At 37.2% G+C, this 23743-nt stretch overlaps 2 protein-coding genes and 1 pseudogene across 2 annotated transcripts; all 3 read right to left on the bottom strand.

The window, feature by feature from the left end:
- Nucleotides 1-3484: 3484 nt before the first annotated feature.
- Nucleotides 3485-22784, bottom strand: LOC132552781 (uncharacterized; annotated as a pseudogene).
- LOC132552832 (uncharacterized) lies at nucleotides 9983-11536 on the bottom strand. The gene is made up of 2 exons (XM_060217026.1): nucleotides 10658-11536; nucleotides 9983-10201 (listed from the first exon to the last, which is right to left on the bottom strand). Exons 1-2 carry the CDS (start codon nucleotides 11534-11536, stop codon nucleotides 9983-9985), a joined length of 1098 nt encoding a protein of 365 aa, XP_060073009.1.
- LOC132552809 (uncharacterized) lies at nucleotides 16293-17789 on the bottom strand. The gene is made up of 2 exons (XM_060217007.1): nucleotides 17061-17789; nucleotides 16293-16559 (listed from the first exon to the last, which is right to left on the bottom strand). The coding sequence occupies exons 1-2, from the start codon at nucleotides 17787-17789 to the stop codon at nucleotides 16293-16295; spliced, it is 996 nt and encodes a 331-aa protein (XP_060072990.1).
- Nucleotides 22785-23743: the final 959 nt, after the last annotated feature.

The following is a 23743-nucleotide window of genomic DNA, read 5'->3' as shown; positions in this document are numbered from 1 at the left end:
GTTGTCTTTTTTTCAGACCGATAGGAAAATTAAGATGACCGACTGGAGGCAATACTGGATTTTGAGAAAAGTAGTTTGTTAACTCAGTAAGGGCTAATTGAACTTGTGTGTTGTGCGTCCGTCGTCTGTCCGTCTGATGGCAACTATTTTATTTAAACAAATTCTTCTCAACCATATGTCATGGTATTTGGCTGGTGGGTTGTCGAATGACTCACGACAAAGTTTGCAAAAAAGTGACATTGACATTTATTCAAGGTTACAGGTCGATTATGTTAAAACCTTTAAACAACTTCTGATGAATAATCAAAAGGCGCAGAATCATGTTTTTGGCTGATAGGATGAAACCAAACAAAGTTTGTGGAAAGAAATTTCCTTGAGGTCGCAAAACATTTAAACAATTTTTTTCTAATTAACCAAACGACACAAAAGCGTGACATTTAGCTGGTAGACCTCAGGGATGAAGCCTGACAAAGTTTGAAAAAAATGAACTTGAACCATATTCAAGGTCACAAGGGCAAATTGTCAAAACCTATTTAAGACTTAACCTGGTAAACGAGAAGCAGACTATTTGGTAGAGAGGTGTTTCTAGGTCAAAGTCCGACAATTTCTCGAAGTTCATATGTAGTTTCCTGATCGCAAACACAAAATGACTGACAGGCCGCCATCTTGGATTTTGACTGTGATAGGATGTACCTAATGGACCAGTCTCAAATATGTTGGTTCCTTATTTAGGATCGGTCGGGAAAACATGATATGTTTGCTTCCCATATAGCCTATATTTTCTATGTTCAGTTCACAGGATAGAAGAGAATGAAGGCAAATCATTCAGCCAGTAGATACCTCATAAAGATAATACAGTGTTGGCTGTCAAGCTTCCTTTAGAATTTAGTCCAATTCGATGACGCACTCGTGTAATTGCCCTTTGACCCCGTACCTGTCTTTAGACCATTCTTGTTAATGCTATTTCTCGAGAGATTCGGGATTGATAAGTTATTATCCCATCTTATGCATTGTCCATTTTAAGGACCGACTGGAGAAAAACAAAATGTCTGAAAGGATCATGCATTGGATTTATTTGATTTATTATCGCTATTTCTTAGATGTTCTGGACCGATCATTCTTAAATTTTACATTCAGGAGCTGGGAAACATGTGGGGGCCTCTTTCATGTTCAGTGAGTTTAGAGTATAGCATATCAGTAGGAGAAAATATTGATGAAATTGATGACAAGGTTGTCAAGTTCCTATATGAATCGTGAGATACATATAAAGACATTATGTCACAACGTTGTGTGAAATGAGCCCTTGTTTCGATCGACTAGATTAAAAGTGAATGCCTTGGAGATGAAATCCCTTTATGTTTCGCACGAATTCCGGTGTCAGTGTTCCTAGGTCACTCCAGTTTTAAAGTACTCTAGCCAGTATTTGATATGTTTGTGTTCATAAAAACATAAAAAGACTGGACAAATTATTCTAGCATCGATAAATCAACATAAAGTAAGAATTAGCGGTATTTGAATTATTACAATTTGTGCTTCTTTTATGGAATGGCGGGATGAGTCACACTATCACTTCCTACATCGTGTATTGGTTATCAGTTTATTTGGCTGTCGGTGTGACGTGGGTGGTGTCATGACCCTGTATGACCTCGTCAATACACCTGGAAGCATCATTCTCGGTAAACGCATTCCACGTGGAAAAGCCATCACTCACAGCTGTAGTGTAATTTTTGGACAAAGAGCAAGGTGAGATGGTACCGCTGTATAACAGCGATTTGATATATGACACGTATCAATGTTTGAAATGATTTGAATCTAGAGTCAAACACTGGGAACAGTATGAAAGGATAATATAAAGTTCTCTTTTCTGTAAAACAAACATGCACGGTCAGATGTCGGAAGATTGTCATACACATGCCTACGTATATATATATATACTATAAAACACTCATGAAGGAGGGAAACATTAAATTCCACGAAGATCAAAATAAAAAAAAATTGGGAGTAGACCACATGTTCCAGAAGGAGGAGTGTCCTTTACTTATCGATTTTTCAAATATTTACTTCTTGAACATTACGCCTGTTTTAAAATGCTGATGATTTTATAGACGACATTCGCCATATTAGTCCAGGTTATGCTTATATTTCCTTTGCATAACTTGTACTTAGTTTTGTAATATTTTTCGAGGTTTGACGTCATTATAATGTGGAGTTGTCTAGTGGACAGTCGTCAGGAGGACCAGTGTGGTCCCACAACGATAACATAAAGAGATATTTTCGGACTGAAGCATGGCCTATCAGAATACCCTATCAGGATTTTGTATCGGTAAGTTATTAAATAAGTCACATATACACACACCTTAACATGTGTGTGAGGGTTAAAGATCATTCGTCCAAATTTTTCTGATATCTAGATGCATTTGTACGTCATCTGGAGAAAACTGAACACATGCAACCGTTTCTGAGAGATTTTAATTGGAAAGACAGTTCTATTGTTATACACAATAAGATAGGTTATGTACATACATATAATACCGATAACGTAAACAAACTACATATCCGACCTCTTCAGCAAAACTGACACCGTGTTAGAAACGAATGGTATTTCATAAATAAGTTTGTAAATTTTCACATGTTTGTTTTCTCGCCAGTACGTTGTATTCAAAATACCTATGTTCCTTTTTCCCAATGAATTTGTATTTGACAGAACATATCTCACCTGTTGAGGAGGCATTTAGAGTTTTCATTTGGATTTCCCCGAAACTTTAATCTCAAAGCAACAGTACAACACAATTTTCGTTAATCCGAACCCCGGTAATGAAGAACTAATCACCTGCATATTTATTATATGAAATAAATCCACATAGCGTTGATATCAGTTATCATCCAGAAAATTCACCCTCCTGGTGTTAGTTAACAACACCAATGTTCCAGAAATGTCACTTTCCGGATATCTAGTATACAACCTCAATTTCCCAGAAATTTCACTTTCCGGATATCTAGTATACAACCTCAATTTCACAGAAATGTCACCTTCCGGATATCTAGTATACAACCTCAATTTCCCAGAAATTTCACTTTCCGGATATTTAGTATACAACCTCAATTTCCCACAAATTTCACTTTCCGGATATTTAGTATACAACCTCAATTTCCCAGAAATTTCACTTTCCGGATATCAGTGACAGTTTCTTTTATCTGGCCATTCACGTTACTAATATTTTCCATTAAAGTGGTCGAAAAATCTTCAGAATACAGACTTTACCGGGTGCCGACCATTCCGCAGTAGTGAGGTTCTATATTGTAATTCGTATACAGTTGGATTTTCCTCCACATCTACAAGGGGTTCGTCGCCTAGTCACTATGTTAAGGCTTATAGTTAACTATTTTTGTGGAGTGTCGCTCTTAACAACATATACGCCACATCGCGGACAACAAAGGGGACTAACTCCACTCTATAAAGCATCATCTTGGATAGTCAGGTATTTTAAATGGTCGTTCCATGTACATTTCGTATCCCAAAGGCAAAAATACTCGTTTGCTGCGTCCGATCGCACTACTTGGCCGAACGTACATATACTTGTCTTTCAGACTTCTATTATTATCATATTCAATGACCCTGAGTGGTACGGTCTTGGTCAAGGATTTTCTACTCTCTGAAACCAGGTAGCCTGGACGTCCGGTGTGTTCCGTTCGGACGACGATCGGCTTCGGACGAGTCTTGGGCACATAGATGTACTGTGGTTCCTGCAAAAGATCAATCAGGATTAAACATGATTTTATATGGACATGAACGTATAGCAGTTTTATTTTCGTAAAGTGCCAGGTAGTGGAGAGAAATAGTACTAAGGGCAGGTAAATTTTACTAAAGCAGGACCCTACTTGTCGTCGACACAGTGATATGCATGATGCCTTTGGAGGCTGAAACGTTTTATTACAAATAGTATTTTGGATAAACGTTAAGTCTCATGTTCCTCTATGTCTAGTATAACGCGACATTCTTTAGTGGTGGGTAAAATAAAGGGAGTTAACTCTTTTACAAACCGTTTAAAAGGTTGTACTTTAAGTTCTGCTCAATATTCAGAGCATGTTTATTTGCTTTTTGAGTTTAGAATGACAACATTGCTTCTTGTATGAATGAAAACTTAATTTACGTGTACAATATTTACATTTAATCGATATTAACCAGGCATCGAGCATTTCCTTTTTCAAGATCAATAGGAAAAAATGAAAATTTCAAGGTTTGTGCCCACGAACATTATATATACTAATAATGCTTTTTGTAAACCGGTTCTTGGTATATATGCTATAAGCAGATTATACTTTAATACCGTGCTATACGATCTGTATTTATTTTTCTCAAGGAACACTCTTAATATTGAAATTCAGAGCTCAATATTACATCACCAGCTTCACACACGTTTCATTTTCAATAAAAAGAAGATTTACTCGCGTATATAAATACTATGTGATCCAGTCGAGAAAGTGTAAAGAACTTATTTACGTTTTGACCTTTGCTTGTTGTGTTGATCTGTCGTGAACATACTGCTGTTCACAAGAAATATGGCGGCTTACCAATAGCTCTTTTCTGCTTATATTCTTATAACACTGACTCCAACAATCCAACAATCAATACTCTCACAATACCTTGATATGAACAATAATAACATAGTTATATCAAACACTACTGCCTTTAAATAAGCACAATGTAGGTGATGATTGCCAGTCACGAAAGGTTAGCTGTGTATTTCATAAAGATTTCCGTTTGAATATTACATCAAAATCAGTTAGGATTTATCCATAGATTGAATCTATGCTGTAGTAAACCTAAACAATCTCCAACAATAGATCATTATCTTCTCTCAATAAATCGATTCATCTCAATCAACCATCAGGTAAAACACACTGTTCCCTAAGAGGTTGGTGAAACAGTTCAAATATATAAATAAAATGTGACCATATATATTGAATGCAAGTAATTGAAGTCATGTACCTAATGAACAAGTTCGTGTGTTAAAAACGGAACACCAACAAGTACAAAGGGGCCAATTCACCAGTTTGTAAAGGTCTTTTATACGATGTTTCATCTGGCATGTTACAACTCGCCGAATTATTGTGAAATAACCTGTGTAATAGGAAAACTTGCGTCAAGAATAATGATACAGTGGCTCTGAGTGCTCCGTTGAAAAAGTGATTCGAAAAATTTTAATCCAAATTGCCCATATTTCATTATGCCCTCAATATTCGTAATAGATAACTTGTATACTTAAGGTGTAGATTTGAATGTCAAATATTCATTGACAATCTTTGACAATTACTTGTATTTAAAATCCACATGTTAAAACAAATACATGAACAAGAGTTCCACGGTCTATTATCGATTGAAATTACCTTTAGCGGTGACCTCTTATTTCAAATGTTGTCACTGCAAATATATAGATTTCAGTTTTTAACACTTGAGTTCCACCTAAAACCTAAAACGTGCCAACCACAGGGGCCAGAGTGAACGGCTTGTAACCATGTTCACTGTCATCGCTACAGGCTTCACAGATCGAACGATCGTCACTGTGAATCAGTTTCGATAATATACTTTCCTGACGTTTGTTTCAGCTTTACAATTATAATCTGTCTTCTTCCAGTCAGGCTATCATTACAGTACTACTTACAACAGATCTGAATATGATCTCAATAAAGGCCCCTGCCTGGTACGTTCTGTAACACGTCCCCAATCTAGTCCCTGAATATAAGCAGCTCTAGAGCAGAAGCTTACCATTGGTCGAATACAAAAGCAATATTTGGTCAAATGTAGCAACTAGTGATGGGTTGTAAGCATCAACCAGCAATTATATAGGAAGATGATGCAATATAGATACCGAATAGATAATTCTGAATTGTTATGAGACCTAATTATTGTAGGATCGGAGAGAGAGCACTAAATATTTATACGCGTGTCATTTCCTATGTTAATCATATGAATTTAGAGGTTACATATATACCTGTTTTATATACAGATTTAATCTCGTGCGGAACGGATGCAGAATTATTTTTTAAAAATACATGTTCACAGGTAAATAACGTGGACGAAATATCAAACATTCCAAACATTACTGGCATGTCAGCAACGATTTTCACATTTCGTGTGGTTAATTCAGACCGAGAAGTATTGATTGACGAACTGGCTTGTCGACAAGTATTTGTATAATACCTTTCCGTATCAGCCTCTGTAACCCGGATTTATTGATGTTTTATCAATAACGGCATAGCTGTGTGACGACACGGATCACTTATCAAAGTCACCTGGATACAGGTATCACTTCATCATGACAAGTCATACATCATAGCATGTTGTAAGTAAACATATACCGGGGGCATTTAAAATCTAGAGACTGCAACGCTCCCCCTCCCCGCACTATTATTATGATAAATAAAATAAAAAAGTAAACAAAATCATACGTCTTTCCGCAGTTTTCCCAACCTCCCCGATCTACTCGCGACATGTTCATTGTTAAAATAACGAAATCTAAGCAACGTCTGCAGATTTTGATATATATTAGGTTTAAATACCAACTGCACGTTGACAGTACTAGTTATGGGGGTATCAACTTACCTCCACTTTAGGGGGTGGGGGTGATGGAGTCCGTGGTGGAGAAGGGGGTGGGATTACCACGATAGGTGATGATTCCTTCGGTTTGGGGGTCTTCAAGGGCCTACTCTGTGTGTAGGCTTGGCGCGTGGACACTCGGGTCTGAGTATAGGCGTCCCTGGTGGGAACTTTTCTAGGGGGTGGGACGGTATAATTCGTGGTCATCTGTACCCCGACATTCCGAACTTTGACCTTTGGTGGGGGAGCGGGCAATCGCTTGATAATAACCGGCTCCGAATAATTTTCGTCTGACATTCGATAATCACAGTAAATTTTCCCATCTTTTTCATATCGCCCAACTTCAACGAGTCCCGGGGACTGAGGCCGATATCCCCCAGTCCTGGTCAGCATTGCAGACTGGGGTCGGCGCGTGCTCCCTCTAGACCGACCATACACGTAATCCTCCACCCATGCCGCTTTGTCAGTCATGACGTCATCACGAACGACGTAACGACGGTCATCGTCTGTGAAAGCGTCTGAATAATAGTGGTTCCTGTTTTGTGACCGGATACTACTTTGTCTGGATACACGCCTATGTCCACTGCGAGACATTTTGTCAAATGTTGCTTATGAATGGTATTAATCCAAGAGAATCTTTCGAAAATAATCACTTCATTCGATGCATCATGTCTTTTTCATGGCACACTTTCAGCGTATCCCTTGAAATCTTGAAACCGATGGGCTTTCTATATACTAAAGTATTCTCGGTTTCAACAACCAATCGTATTTGTGATACAAATTGATATCCAGTTGTCAAACTCGGTCGTCACTAAGGTATGTTTCTCCTATGTGTTGACGTATGTATTTCAAATGAGAAATGTTCAATATTTGGTTAAGTGTTTTCCAGTCCTCCCTAATGCCTTGTTTGCTTGCCACCCGTATACACATCGGTCTACAAGGTTCGTACAGGGCTGTCACCTACGTATATTATATTACTCGGCCACCGTGTCCTTTTAAGACTTGCCATTCCATAACGACTTAGGCTAAATTTGGATTAACGTCAATGGAAACAGCCAAGTAAAATCCGAGAGTGTCCCTTGTTGTAAGTGTATACAGATAATTACATGGTAAGCACCCTACAATGATATTTATATTTTATATATACAGTGCCCTGAAGATGTAAGCGTCAGATGTCACCTATACGACTCCTACACGTGTATACTGTGTACAAAAATTCGATGACATTCAATACCCTTAGCATATATCGCGTCGCAATATCGCGTTTGATGAATTCCTTTGGGAAAACGGATTCATTAATATTTGAACATTACAAGCACATTTCTATTCAAATCATTCCTCCCCAGAAAGGTTATATTGTTGATGAAATCTATTAATATATAACACGATTAGAATAATTCGGTGATTATTGAAAACCTGTTTAACAGGGTTTCTTCACGAGACATGTTTACAATCTTTTAAACCTCCGTTTTGAAGTAGCAAATACATTTCTTTTTGATGGTAATTATATGTACAGTTGCTGTGTCGCCTTGACAACACTCATCAAATGGAGGAGTACTGCGTGTATTAACAGCCTTTGAATAGTGAGGAGATTATAAAAATACAATTGCGTATTTGTTACATCATCCACAAACCCGATCAAAGTACACGTTATTAACCGATATCGATCGCTGGTGATATTCAAACATATAATCCAGGAATCACTCGGGTTTTTCCGACAATGTTTACAACATCTCCGGCCGTTTTCGGCAAATCTCCGACCGTTTTCAGCAGGACTGTCCCAGTAAAAAGAACAAGGATACCCATAGGTATTGTTACGGGGGTATATAATTTTTTTCCATCTCTAATTACTTTTCAAAAAGTTGATAACAGATATTTGCTATGTACGAGGAAGTTTTACAAAACCCTTCGACGTTTATCAACGTATCATCTGACTCTGGGTAGGCTTGCATTTCTGCTGAAGGAAGAACGTTCTATCTTAACCATTTCTGTCTTAAAATTACTTTTCAATAGACAGTAGTGATTGCTAGAAATGGCTTTGTATGATTGTTACCTAATACATGTATTACTGGTGTCATGTAAAATTGAACTGATTCTCTTAAGCTTGACTCATTACAATTTAATTAACTGGTGCTTGTTCAATATCACGGATTAAAATAAGGTATCAAGATTGAGTTGTAACTCATCGTTATCAGTGTCAGGAAGGGCAACGCCATGACTTTCATTAGATCTAACTCAGTGAGGAGTTGCTGATGGCGTTTGAAAAAAAGTAAAAAATATATAACATGACAACAACAGTACAGAACAAGTAACAACAATCAATTATTCAAATTTCATGGCGTGATGTGAAATGGCATTTGGAAGCTAAAGCGGGTGTTAAGCGTGGAGTATATATAGAAATAAACGTCAGAAACTTGGTGATTGTCAATTATTTTAATTAACACGAAACTGGGCTAACAACATATGTTACTGCCATATAACGATGTAAACATTACTTAATCTTTAATGTCCCCAATTTACAAAATAACTCATAATCCCGTTCAATTCGTCTTTTCCAGAATCTTCGGGCCTTTCACGTGCTCACCGGGAAGGACCGAAGATATCCGGATAAAGTCGTTTGGCGGAGCTGCCGGAAACTGACGAACGAGACTACGCGCTACTGCTTGTTATTTATTTACTACATGGCTGATTGCACGAACAGAATCGACATACATTGTAATTATATAATTAACAAAATTAATATCTACGGCTTGAATCATACTCAGATTGAAAATGAGTATTCTATCTATTTCATGTTAAATTTTGGTTAAAGTAAAGTAACATACAACGGAACCTCTTTTGGCTGGTAAAATCTTCAAAAAGGAATAAAATGTTTTCTGATCAAAATTAAGCCTTCAGAAAAAATAGATTTCCATTGACATCATGACAGATAAAAATGAAAACGAGGTTCCATTGTAGTCACGGAGGAAGGTTTAAAGATGACTACAGTATAACGAAATGATTCTGATAAAAAGTGCAAAGTGAAAAAAAAATAAATAAACGTACATCTTGGGTACAGCACCTCGCGTATTTGAAGCATTATTACATGGGAATATTAAAATGTTTGCTTCATTACACAGGGGCTTGTCATTATAATGACGAGGTAGGTATCACATAGGGACCTGACACTATGAATACGAGACACCATAACCGAATGAATGAGATAAAATAACCTTACTTCAGTAGTTAATATCATTGTTGGTTAGTACAAATGTATACAAAAATATTCTAAAGCCGAACGGCCTTTTCTGACCAATGGAAGTTAATATCAAGCGTTTATCAGAATCATAATTGAGCAAGACTACAAGCTCTAATTTGAATAATACAGCCTAACATGGAAATGCACTAATTATCCAGCACCAATTTTTCTCTATACATTTTATAAGCTATGGGTACTTGTTTCTTCTTCCGAGCAAACCGGGACTTAATAAAAAGGAACTTGTCGTCTACGCTTGTGCGTCGTTTATGTTCGTAAACTTTGACAGGTATATGGTGGTTACGGTGATGCTCCACTTTCATCCAACCTCCTCCCACACGTACCATCACCGACTTGGCCTTGGGAATCTGAAAGTAAATAAAACATACAAGTATATAAAAGGTAATGTACACGGATTTGTATCACTGGGTTTGAACAAACATTGTTTTTATCCGAATTATTGGTGGGAATCATCTGTTCCGAATGTATGTGACTAGCATGAAGAGAGTTGTTTCGCAGTAATTTGAAGTAACGTAGATGTTAGTTGGTTAAGACTCCTAAACCACGGGATTTGTTTCGTGCCAAAGAGTCAGTAAAGTTAAATTCCTGTATACGGATCATAAGAGTTAGACCAGTAAGTGATATTTGTAACTTATTCTTACAGTTGTGAATGCTATAGGACCTATAATTAAAGGATTATTAATTTCAAAATTTGGATTCGGAAATAAGAGAAATAATACATTTTTGTCAATAACTTTACTCGCGATATGACCACAATAAAAACATAAAAAAAGGACACAGAAATTATTATTATGGCTACTTACCACCGCAGGTACAGGTTCCATAACCTCAAGTGGCGGAGGGGGTGTTTCAGGACGAGCTACTAATATCTGTCTTTGAGGTTTGGGTTTTGGTTTCGGAGGTGGGGCTGTAGTCTGCGTGCCACTATTCCTAGTTTTGACCGGTGGTGATTGCTCAGCAACGTATTTGGTGGTCATCTGTACTCCCACGTGGCGCATATGTCTTACAGGGGCCGGAGGAGGCTTTGGTTCCGCTTTTAGACGGTAGTTATAATATATCTTGTTGCCTTCCTCTCTTGTTTCCACCTCTACAAGACGGTCACCATCTCTTGTCTGCATGACCTGTTGACTGAATGCCGACCCAGGCCTGCCAACACGTCCGTGTTCTCGCATACTGTCCTGTTGCACATGCTGCACGAGTTGTGTGCCGACATCGGACATCGCACGGCCGTGGTTGCGCGCGTTGTAGTACACGATGCCTCTGTCGCCCATATCCGACGCAGCTCGGGTATTTTGTGTTGCATAGTAACGCATGTGCTCCTTCACGCGCCGGATGGTACTTTCACTTCCGGTCTCACTATCATATATCTCCTCGCCGTCACTCTGATATGCCGTCCTCGTCACAGGACGGCGCTGTTCTTGCTGTCCACTGCTCATGACATATTCCAGTGTGCGTTCCTCTTGGGTGCCCCGTGTGAGCTTTTTCTCCTTCCTGTAAAACCTTTTTTGAGTTTTATCATCGCCTGAGTAATGACGATATTCAGGCAGTCGAAGATCACTTGCCGACGCAGGGCGTCGCCTTATTAAAACACGACCTTCATCACCGGATTCATCTGACACACTCTCCTTTTCACGTTTCCGAGATCTCCTTGACGAGGAAGCGCGATGTTCTCGAAGAGACATTTCTAAATCCAGTCTCTTTGCCGTTCGGACTAATTAACCTTTCACATGAATCAGATGTCATTAATACACACCCTTATAAATCTTGTTTGTCAGTTCGACGCAAATGTCCATAGTCGTTTATACATTTTCATTGAAACTTGGCCTTGCTAAGCACGCTGTTCACCTGTGGGTTCTTCTCTTCAAGTGACACTTACTTATTTAGCTTAGCGACGACAGACCCTGTCACATACATGTAGATAAATATATCTATAGTGTATACGTGTAGGAGTATCGGTGTCTCGTACCGTTGTGTCAGGGTAGGTCAATTTCAGGTACACACACGCTTACGCTATTGTACGAAAGATTTTCTCTGATCGGTCAAATGATTTTCCCTTGTTAGTTTTTAGATCAATATTGACGAGGTTTTCAGTGTGATGGTCAACATATTGGCGGCGGTAATAACAAAAGTAAGCCATATGTGTGTATGGTATTGATCTGGTACGTGTACAATTAACTAACAGAGGAACAACTGGTACATAGCGACCAAGATTAAAGGGTAGCACGGAGAATATCTAGTATGTGTATGCTATCAATAACAGAGGAACAACCTGAATATAGCGACCAGGGTGTACGGATATCAAGATGAAAATATCACTATACACCCTAGTATTGATTTTCTAGCGTATATGCCATCAGTTACAGGGGAACAACCTGAACATAGCGACCGCAGTACACTTGTTATCATTGGTAGTAACAGGAAAAGTACCTGTGCATAGCGACCGCCGTACGTACAGTAAAACCTCGCTTCCTAGTAACTCTCACAAGTTTTTAAGATAGTCCTAAAGACGAGTTTAACATTCAATTTTACCTCGCTCATCAGACCACTGACCGGTCACATAGTTGCCTTCCGTGTATTCTATCTTGTACATCTACTGTGTATACAATTGCCAATCTTGCTTTTCAGACAAATTCCTGGGTATTTAACATTATGTAAAACAAAAACACTAATTCAATGATGGTTAACATACGGACAAAAATGGTCACAGGGAAACTTTGCTTTGTCACACCCACTGTTTAGACTACCCTGCTATCAAGACCATTTGTTCTAGTCCTATAGGTGAGGTTAGAGTGAGGTTAGAGTGAGGTTATGTGAGGTTAGAGTGAGGTTAGATGGCATTGTGATCACTAGTAGTAGACATGTATCACTCTACACCCTCGTACAGTTTGTATGGCGGAGGGTGACACATCTTGGTTCATCAAACAACGTACGGGTAAAAGAAGGATGTAATAAGTATGCAATTATAAATATGATATGAATATTTGATCAAACATGAAGTTGTCGGGTCAAATTTTGTATTCAGCAACGTCATTCATATTAGTGAGAAATAGATGAATCTAAAGACGTAGAATAATGACATCTAGGGCGACAGAGATGTGATAAAGGGTCTGGAGCATTTCTGCATAGGATAGGTATACATTATCTTGCTTCAAGTACAATATACAACGATAAACGTGTGTTTTGAAAGTTGGCTGGTTAAATTATTTCACACCCTTGATGACTTTCAGTTTATAGCGTTTGGACTCTGAACTTGATTGGGGTAACCAAATCTTAAGACGATCATATATACTACAAGCAACCAGTGACACACAGTGACGGACCGACAGAGAGAAAGACGAATGGAAGGATAATATAAAATGCATAATACCCAAGAAACTTGGTTTCAGCAGTATAAATGATATACATCATACAATACAAAAATATGTCTATATATTAAAGAGGCTATTATACATTATAAAATGTATTCGCATAAAAATCGGGTTTTATAGAGTTTTTTTAGCTAATACATTAGCATTGCATGGGACCCAGATTCGAATTTGGTCGTTTTATACAGGTTTTTTTCCTAACCATAAAGACGATTACTTTAAATGTGATCGCTTCATAGAGGTTGATACTGTGCAGACATCTGATAGCTTAGCAGACATGATAATTACAGAAATACTGCCACTTTATATAATTGACGCATTCAGACAGCGAAAATGAAACGATATATGAAACGGCTTCAATACATCCTTGTGGCCGTTTTTCTACGTACAAGTCATGTTTTCCTCAGTTAGGTGTTCGCCTTAATCGGGTCTACGAAAGTTTTCAGCAGAGCGACACACAATCGATTCACAGATGTAACTTGTAGAAAGATCAGGTCACTTTATAAAGTATTATTTTACTATTGACAGAGACCGCTTTATTAACGTGACTTATGCAGACATGTGATCGCTTTATAGAGGTAATATTACGGAAGGGAAGTCGCTTTCAAGAACTGTTATTTGTGGCAGAAATGACTTTTAAAACGTAGGTACCGAAACGGGCGACCTTTTAAAGGGCTTTTGTAACCGTGTGAGCAGGCGTCTCTTTTAAAAAGGACATTCCTAGTACATTGTATATGTATCCTTTGTCTCAAAATAAACCATTCTACGTGAACATGTTACGAGTATATGTAATTATACAATGATCAGGCACACAAGTACTGATGATGGTAAATATATGTACAATAGTTAAGTGTTCAGGTGAACATTGCCGAGCTTTAAAACCGGTTATAGATCGTTATACAACAAATTTAAAGGTATGATATACTGAACTTAAAAGTATTCCACACAGTTTTTGAAAGTGAGCATGCGGTAATCATGTAAAGGTGCTGTAAAATATAACATGTATATCGGTATATTCGCGAGTAGGCGAAACTTATCCCAAGGCCACCACGAATTATCCTCTGTAAAATTCCTTTAAAAGTAGGCCCATATTATGCATTTTAGTTTTCAATATGTAGATATTTTTGGACATGGTCAGATATCCAATGACTGACGAAAATTGATCTTTGAATTAAATTTTGAAAATACTAGTCTATTTCATAATATTTTTGTTGTTAAGAGACAGAATTACCTCTAATAAGTGCTATGTCTGTAGCGGATTTAATGATTCGTTGTGAAATATTTCGGATAAATGAATTGAAATTTAAATGTCTAGTGCCACACCTGAACCTGTATAATCAGATAAAAGCCAAAAGAATCAGAAGAATTCATTACAAAATTAGATATCATGTATGTATACTCGGGGTTCAGGTTTCACGTGTTTCTCTATAAAATCCTATCTTTCTGACCCGCACTCATCCAGAAATTCAATTTTTAAATAATGTAATACCGTAGTTTTTTTCAATTATCTTTTCTAATAAATTGAACATGAGATTCCACATGAAGCGCAGTCTGATTTAAATACAAGTTATCATTGTACAATATTTCATGAAGCATTAAAATGTATCATATAATGATGATTTATATATTAACTAGATTGATTGAAGCGGGGTCTCTTTAAAGTACGTGGTGACTAACTCACTGAACAAGATATGGGAGGTCCGTCATTTGGCGCCAACAATTTATTAGGGTAAATTGTCCTACCAAAGGACAACCAAGTCATAAAATGAGTAACTATTTAAAAAAATAGTCAGGTGAGAGAGTTAATTGAGAAAACGATACCCTACAGATCATTGTCCGTGATACTTGTCAGTCGCCATCTTGAATATAAAAGAATAAGGAATATCATTCCATTTTGTTTTCGATGGTCACTTGATTTTTGAAGTACGCCATAGAAGAACGTACCGCTTCAAAGATGTTATGAACTCCAACATTGGAGATTGGGTATTTTCATTTCTCTCAAATTTACAGAATAATCTGAAATTTCATAGAATATGTTATACCACGTCTACATGTATAATTGCTGTTTGTACAATTACGCAATATATATAAAGCTAGCTTGATATATTATAGGACTTATGATTGCTTCTCTAACGTTGTTCATTTGTACATACTGGATATAAGGGTTACCTCCCTTTAAGTGTAGTACGGTGTAAAAAGTTTTCCACACTACAACTCTGTGTAATAGATTCAACGACATTTAAAAATTGAAAAAAAAGAAATTTATTAAAACAGTAATTAAAACGAAGTGTAAGGTTTAGAATAAACATGAAGTTAGTAATATCAGAGGAAGATGAGTGTTCACCAGTTAAATGGCGCCAGCGATTCACTTTGGACTTACCTAACGACCTTCTGGTTATGGAATAGTGACCATCTTAGTCTATTTATATGAATTATGAAAGTGAATCAATCAGACTTATAACGCTGTTACGGGATATGATACACGTATACGACTCTTTGTATTCATTGAATGAATAAGTAAACCATACTTTTAACACGTTCGACACAGCAGTATGACACGATCATCACCGCAGGAAAATGGCAGTTTTAGGACATTATAGTTCTAAATAATTCTAACATTGTGGAGAAAATTGCAGTATCATCACGCACTTTTCTCATCGGAATAACATCCGATCAAAACAGTATCCAATCAACTTCCAGTATTGTGTCACGTGCCGACATCTATCCCATGATGCCGTTCATTGTGGTAGTCTTGACGTTGATCTTATCAATTCTTTTCTCGAACTTACATACATTTTACATCAGTGACTTAAGCAAACCAACTTTTTTTCACACAAAGGTCAAACTATTTCCACCATAAGGTTACAGTGACCTTTAGCGTTTACAAAAAAAAATACAAAATATTTTGCTTTTGCGCATCACATCAGCCTGTCAACTGTCACACAGAAATCGGCATGTTTTACACCGCCAAAAACAGTCACGCTGACTTATTTATCGTCGTGCAGTGATAATTATGGCTATTTTTGCTTCTCGCAAAAACTCAATCCGTCACCGTATCTCGTAATTTCCTTTCCTATACAAGTCTTTGTCTCATTGTCGTTGAAGCGCTCCCTTTTGTGCCTCTACTTAATGTGGCCGTCCAGCTTGGACTTTCTCCTTTCTTTGAGAACAGTTGTGACCTTGGTCGCTGTGACCTTATTATCACATTTCCTTCCTGTCCATCTTTTGTATTTTCGACATGCACGTGCATCGGCACGTGGAAACGAAGATAATCTGGGACTTCCATCCACCCTCCTCCTACGCGAACCATAGGTAGCCTATGTCCGCACGCTTTAGCCACCTGAAACACGTGTCAAAAGGTTCAGATAGTATATACACAAGGACTTGTACAATTTCTATATTTCAATCCAATTTGTTTACAACTTTACAATATTCGTCCACAGTATAACAATACCGCTTTTAACAGAATTATCACCATCGTTTGCTTTTTTCTTTACTTCAAATCACCACATACAGAAATTATTTCGTAATTGGTGTTGTTGTTAATGTTTATATAATAAATAGATGATAGATAGAACCACAAACAATATAACTAAATATAACAATATAACGGTAAGACAGATCACAAACATAAAAAATTTCAGATTTTAGAAAATACATTATCTATGGCGTTCCCGATAGAGTTATTAAGTACCATTCCAGCTCGATGTTTATCAGTAATACCTATATGATTTGGTCACCGACTTTGGTGGTATTTAATACACTGATATTTAATCCAAGCTAATTTTGAAATCGATGAAGCTTAATGTATATAAGGTACGGAATGTTGTAAATTCCTTACCTTGCTGGGTGGGCGAACCTTCGTTGTACTCTCTGTCTTTTCTGTGATTATCTCGACAGCTTCGTTTGAAAATGTAGTTTGTTTACCATTAGATTTGTCTCTTTTGTCTTTTTCTTCATTCATCTTTCCTTCATCCTTTTCTTCGTTTTTTCCACACTCGATGTCCTTGCGTCCGTTTTCATGGTTTTCTCGACCATCTCCTCGTACTTTTCCATTATCCGATCGTCCGCGCGCTGGGGTGTTCGTGTCAATTTGGACGACAATATTGTCTGTAGACAGATGTTCCACTTTTAGAGTTGTGTCTCCAGTGCGGTATGTTCGCTGGGCAGCGGTATTACGGGTGTAGATCACCTCGCCTGGTAGCATTTCCCTCCTAGACCTCGTCTCCTGAATCCGGGGATCTGTGAGGAGGAACTCAAGGTCATGAAATGTAGTTTGTGTAGACATGTTGTGAGAACGATTTTTTTCAGTTCCATTTTCTTCTCCTTCTCCTTCTTCTGTTCTCAGCCTCCTCGAGTCTTGTTTTTCACGTTTTGGGACCACTCGTTGCACGGCAACTTTCCGCGTGCCTGCATCACTTACAGTGACAATGACTTTCTCGGGTGGTTCCGGTGGTTTCCGTTTCCGCCTAACTCGACGCCGACACCTCTTTTTAGGCATGTTTGGTAACATATACGGTTGGTTCGGCAAACACAATTTCCATTGTTTCAGCTCTTCACACAACCTCATCTTGAGAGCATCAATGTCCTTGAATTCGTCCACTTTTACTAGTTAAACTGGAGACTAACGAAAAAATGTATAAGTAGCTTGTGCTGACGCGCGTGTGACAAACACTTTCGGAATGGCAGTGATATAATCCACAGTTTGTAATCCTGTACTTAGAAACCGTCAACACATTTAAATAATCCATGTTAGAAGACTCGGTGTTGTGTGAATGTTATATTGTAATCTATGTCAAGTTTCGATCAAAAATCACGCGATTCTATAGAATACTTAATTTGCCAAATTGAACCACTTACATTTCCAAGGCTAGAAGCATAATAAGAGATACGGCTTTGTGGGGACCGACTTGTTACAAACATATACCCGACCCAGAGAATAATTGGCCACGTTATAAACGCTATACGCTTAGATAGTCAAAGCGATTTGTTAGGAACGGTTTTGCTCGGTGAGCCTTGTCCAGGGGATCGCGTCAGATGACATTCGATCGGCAAGTATTACTGCACTATTTCAATAACACACGGATACTCATAACAATATACATGTGTTTATCTGAAAACCTGTGTAATATGACACCATTATACATAGAACAATTGTTAAGTGACGCTGATTTAATTCAATCGATATACTGCCCTCCTAAATTAATGGGTGACATTCTATAACAGTCTACCCCAGGACGGAATAGTTAAACTTTCTGTAAACTCTGAACCATTTGGACTAGCTCTCGGAATACCTCTTATATACAGTATATACAAAATGCAGTTCATTTTTGTTCGTGATTCCTCTCCCTTTTAACAGTGGCTTAGGTTAACTTTATAATACATGTTTATATGTAAACATGTATCAAAATAGATGAATGACAAAACAGAATATTGCATTTTAATGTTATTAAGATAAAAATACACCGATTGACATGTTGTATGAAGTTATTTGGTTAGCCCAAAAAGTCATGTGTATTTCTTTAACTATCTTTGAAGAACTTTGCGAGAAATACACTTAAAAATGTGATAGCTTAGCAAACCTAGCAGAATTTTTATAAAAATTTGTTTAAAACTCTAAAACAACTTCTTCGTAAGAACAGAAATACCCAGAGTCTTCTTGTTTTGCCTGATCCTTATGTATATAAAATTGTTCAAACTGTGTGGGGTAAATCACCTACATTTTAAAAGTCACCAAAATAATATTTAGAACCATAAGCGTAATGAATACAAAGAATAGCTTTACATTCATTCGAGGTCACAGCTTAAAAACCCTAAAAGACTAGAGTGGTGATAAAGTTTTACGATATTTGTGATAATAAATCACACTGACCTATACACATAGTCACAAAAATCCAATTTGTGAAGAAAAAACAAAACAAAACAAAAAAATATGCTAGCTAGAAAAGAAAGGGGAGAGATCTAGCGTAATTAACGCTATATCGGACTTCCAGATTTATAGCATTAAAGATATATAAGTTCCACGATTTGTTAAAATCGTGTGTTTATCAGTTGTAGAACCAAATTTTAAGACTGGGGTATAAATGTGAATGTAAGCAATCAGTTAATTTATGTAAAATATTTCGGACAAATTCTGGAAAAGTAGTTAGTTGTGCAGACCAGTGTACAAGGAATCTTCGTTGTTCTTGACAATTTCAACTCTATACTTTCCTGAATAGTGTTGAAAGTGGCTATTTCTCTTGGCTCCTGTTCAGGACTGAAACCGGGAGATGACGTCATCATACCATTTTGATTTTAAGTGTACCAATCAAGTAATTATATAATTCTTGAATGACCTCGAGAGAAATTGTCATTGAATGGATTGTAATCTGAATTAAACGAAGGTAGAAAGGAATATTTATAAGCATAATTGCGGATTGACAATGGTGGAATAAAACTAACACATGTACTCGTTTTATTGCGATAGCGTACCTCTCGGTGATGATATCGTAATGGTATCACTGCTCATATAAAGTGCCCCGTACATGTAAAAGTTTAAACCCATTTAATTTTTATGGCTATAAGATGTTTGAACAAGTTATCTCTATACATGCGAATTTCTTTAAGAAATAAAAAAAATAATCTGACTTGGATACTTGTAAGTGTCTTTACGAACGATGAAAAAATGCGTCCCTTATCGGACATTTAAATACCCGAGATTTTATGTCAGTCAAGAGTAAAATACGAAAATTGTACATATTATGACTGCCACTAGAGTGTTATATCTAGACTTTATCGACACGATCTAATATCGTCGCCAAAGGAGATTCAAATATTTACCTAACACTAAACAATACAGGAAAAACTACCCGATAAGAAAGCGGAAGTTACAATGGCGTGATTATTGAATATCGTTATGTTGGCATTTTCATGTTACTTGGTGGATTTTAAGCATGACAAAAGGGAAATATGTTTTACAATATCGCAACAGTAGTTTGGTATAAAGGTATCCCTGTTGTATTGATTAACTGTTCCGTACACGTTATTGTAAGTACAAATTTGTCCTTATTGACTATCTTACAACTGAAAGTATTCTCTACACTTTTATTGGGTTTTTTTCATTTTGTTGTTTCGTCACAAATTAAGTTATATATACCAACTCCGGATTTCTGATAATATCACGTACTTCAGTATACATTTCCGCATAGCTTGATTATGAGGCATGAGGACGCAACAGTGTGATGTCATGAAATGTTAATCGAACGCACCGAATCAGGCGTGAGATCTTCAGCCAGAAAGTACCGTGAGATAGAGTCAATGAACAATTGAACATATGATAAAACCATTGCGGAATGTCTGAATCTAGCTCAGTCTTATAACCTCGTTAAAAAGGATTCTCAACTCGTTTCTAAGGAAATATATGAGTTCCTTATATATCGGTATATAAACGATGTCCCGTATGATGACGTGCGATTATCGCAAAATAAGAGGACTTTTAATTCGCATCAAAGAGTTATACATACATATTAGATCCCATGCAGTAATTTAGATTTTCAATTAGAGGTCAGATGTGACAATAAGCGGAGTATAGAACAGGCAAATGCCAAGCTTAATAAAAAGCGGTATATATGTTGCATATATAAAGGCCAAATGAAAACGGATCTAAAACGTACCTTTTGTTACTAGCACCATAGCTACACTGGATAATTACGAAAAAGAAAAACGTATTAGTTTTCTACATGAAAGAAAAAAAATCTGTTTCCACTTTCATTCTAATCCGTCCTATTTTTCATACTTACGTCATCATGCAAGAAAAAACCCACATTTCCTTTATATAAACTTTCTCAATAATGATCTATGAAATAAAAACAAAATGCACCCCCTCCCCACACAATTTCCAGAGATGGTCGAAAGCGGAAACATGAAAAATGATTTACTTAGTCTGTCTAAAGCACGACGCCACCCGTGGATAATGTATCTTACATTATCCTCACTATCTTCATCATAAACAATGAAATGTGCCGACGGTGGAACATCTTTTGACAGACGGAAATAAAATATGTTAAGTTAGTAACGTATTATAAGTAGCAAGAAATCGCTATTTCGAAGTCGCATCATCCAATCGATCCATCTTTTTATACATTTTTTTGAGACCTTCAGTATTAAATGTTAGATAGGAAGCAGCCATTGTTCATGTTTGTATAATATTGGCCTAGATACATATAAGGAGTCATTTACATCTCGAAGATTACAAATATATGATGACCCATGTGACTTCGATATATCGAGTTCGACTTGTTATATGATTAAATGTAGTAAATATATATAAAATGTAACGTATACTATATAAAACAGCTCTATATGAGATTTACCGTCTTCAGTGACCTTGACTGGTGACGTCACTGTGGTAAGTATCAAGTCCTAACGATTCTATATCGGAGGAGCACACGCTGAACTCCTAATGGAAAACAAAAATGACCGCCAAGGCAATGTCATACGTACCTTCTATTAAATAATAATAGTTGAAACTAAACAAGACATGCATGAACTTACATTTGTTTGCTAAAATGTAAATAGTCACTGTACGTAATTAATTCACATAATAAACTAATTTTGGATAAAAAACAGAATAAAACCGGAAATAAAGAGAGGTAGTTTTTGAAAATTTGGAACAGAAAAGAAAAATTGACAAAGAAAATGAATTAGACTCAAACTATTTCAATTACATATGACCTTTATAAAACTAAATTATGACGTCACCGTTCATTGTGACGTAAGTTTACAGATTACAGTAAAGCATTACATATAAAACATTTCACTGTCTGTGTGTACATACCTTTGTTTTCCTGCTTATAACATAGATAGGTTCAAACGTATCGATGACACCCATAGACGTCGCCCCATCTACGTAATGAAGAATTTCGGTGTAGGTTTTTGGTTTTGAGATGCTCCCTGTGTTGTTTCCTTTAGAACCATCACGCACACTCTCACTTTTATCAATGTCTTCCAAACTCTTGCTTCTATCTGTGTCTTCGAGGCGTTTAATCGTGTTGCTATGTCTAGGACTTCTACTTTTACGCTTTCCTATTCCATTTCTCTGTTCGTATACTGGGATAGGTTCAAAGGGTTGTTTTAAATGATACACAGGTGTATCTAAATTCTTCCTTTTGTAAACAACAGTCTTAGACGGTTGTGTCCTGGACGGTTTTTTGGAAGAATTCTGAATGCCTGGGTCTAATAATAAATCCAACCCAATCCATCGGTTTTTGTGTTCTTCGGAGGATCTTGGTGAATGGGAAGATTGACTCTGCAAAGTCCCACGATTGTCTTTCTTCACCTGATCGTGATATAGAATGTCAATTCCTGCTGATAATGAGAGCTGGTTCTCAAGCCATGTTTCCCGTCGTCGAAATCCAGGTTTTGGGCGGAGTTTCTGATTACGTATGAACTTAATTGCCCGTCGGGTAGACCTGGGAAGTTCTTGTTTCACGTGCTCCACCTCCTCCTCCCCATCCGTCAGCACTAGCGAGGAGGTTAGTAGTTGATCTAGAGACGTATAAGGTTGCCAACACTCAATGGTGGCCATTGTAGTTATCGAAATGAAAGTAGAGCGTCACAGAGAAGTCGATTATGGAGAGAACAGCTAAATACAAGCTGATTACGACACGAAGAATACACACACGTGTGGACTGGACTGACCAACTCAACTGGTCAATCAGACCCTACACAATCCTATCGTAAGGAATGTAAAACACAAACGTATCTCACGCTCCGTGACCAAGGTGCGGGGAAGGTTTATATCCGTACATATCAAATTGTCGTTTAAATTCCAGAATGTTTGAGAGCTAGCTACAGCGAGGGTTCATAATAAAATTGTTCTAGAACTGATAGCAATGAACGCCACGGGGAATGTATCCGTGTGTCTTACCTGTCCTCGTGATAACACGTCGTAATAAATATCTAGGTACATTGTAAGTGGAGAAATACAGGTAAGGTGAGATATATATCGACAGGAGTAAACACAAACAACCTCTGTTTATTGACGAATAAAAATGACCTCATCCAGATTTGAAAACAGAAGCCCCATTCACAAAACAACAGTTATTCACATTAACATAGCCAAGGTATTGAAAGTGAACATATCGATTTCCGATAGTACATATATAATAAGTATGAAAATGTGATTGTTACAAAAGATTTTGAAAATCTTGAATAGATGATTGTATAGTTCGCTAAATGCCCTTTGTGATAAAGATAATATATTGCTACCCAGACCATTTTTTTGTCCGATCATGCTCTCCCTATACCATCCGACCTTATATACATATATATACAACAAGCAATTCAGTAAAATCGGATTAACGCTTTGTTAAACAAGAATGATAGTCACCAATATGTCATTTTTCTATCAGGTGTGTATTGAACAGGCTTGTTACAAGCACACTCAACAATATCTGCTTTCGTTTCATAAAAGTGTACCAGGTAGGTATCGATCATTAATGTGTTTTATTGCCATTACAAACCACGTGAAACCGCATTAATGCT

The sequence above is a fragment of the Ylistrum balloti genome, unplaced genomic scaffold, assembly GCF_031769215.1.
Source record: "Ylistrum balloti isolate Yb309-2 unplaced genomic scaffold, AGI_CSIRO_Ybal_v1 Utg369634, whole genome shotgun sequence".
In the NCBI taxonomy this organism is placed as follows: domain Eukaryota; kingdom Metazoa; phylum Mollusca; class Bivalvia; order Pectinida; family Pectinidae; genus Ylistrum; species Ylistrum balloti.
This window is presented reverse-complemented; position numbering and strand designations above follow the sequence as displayed.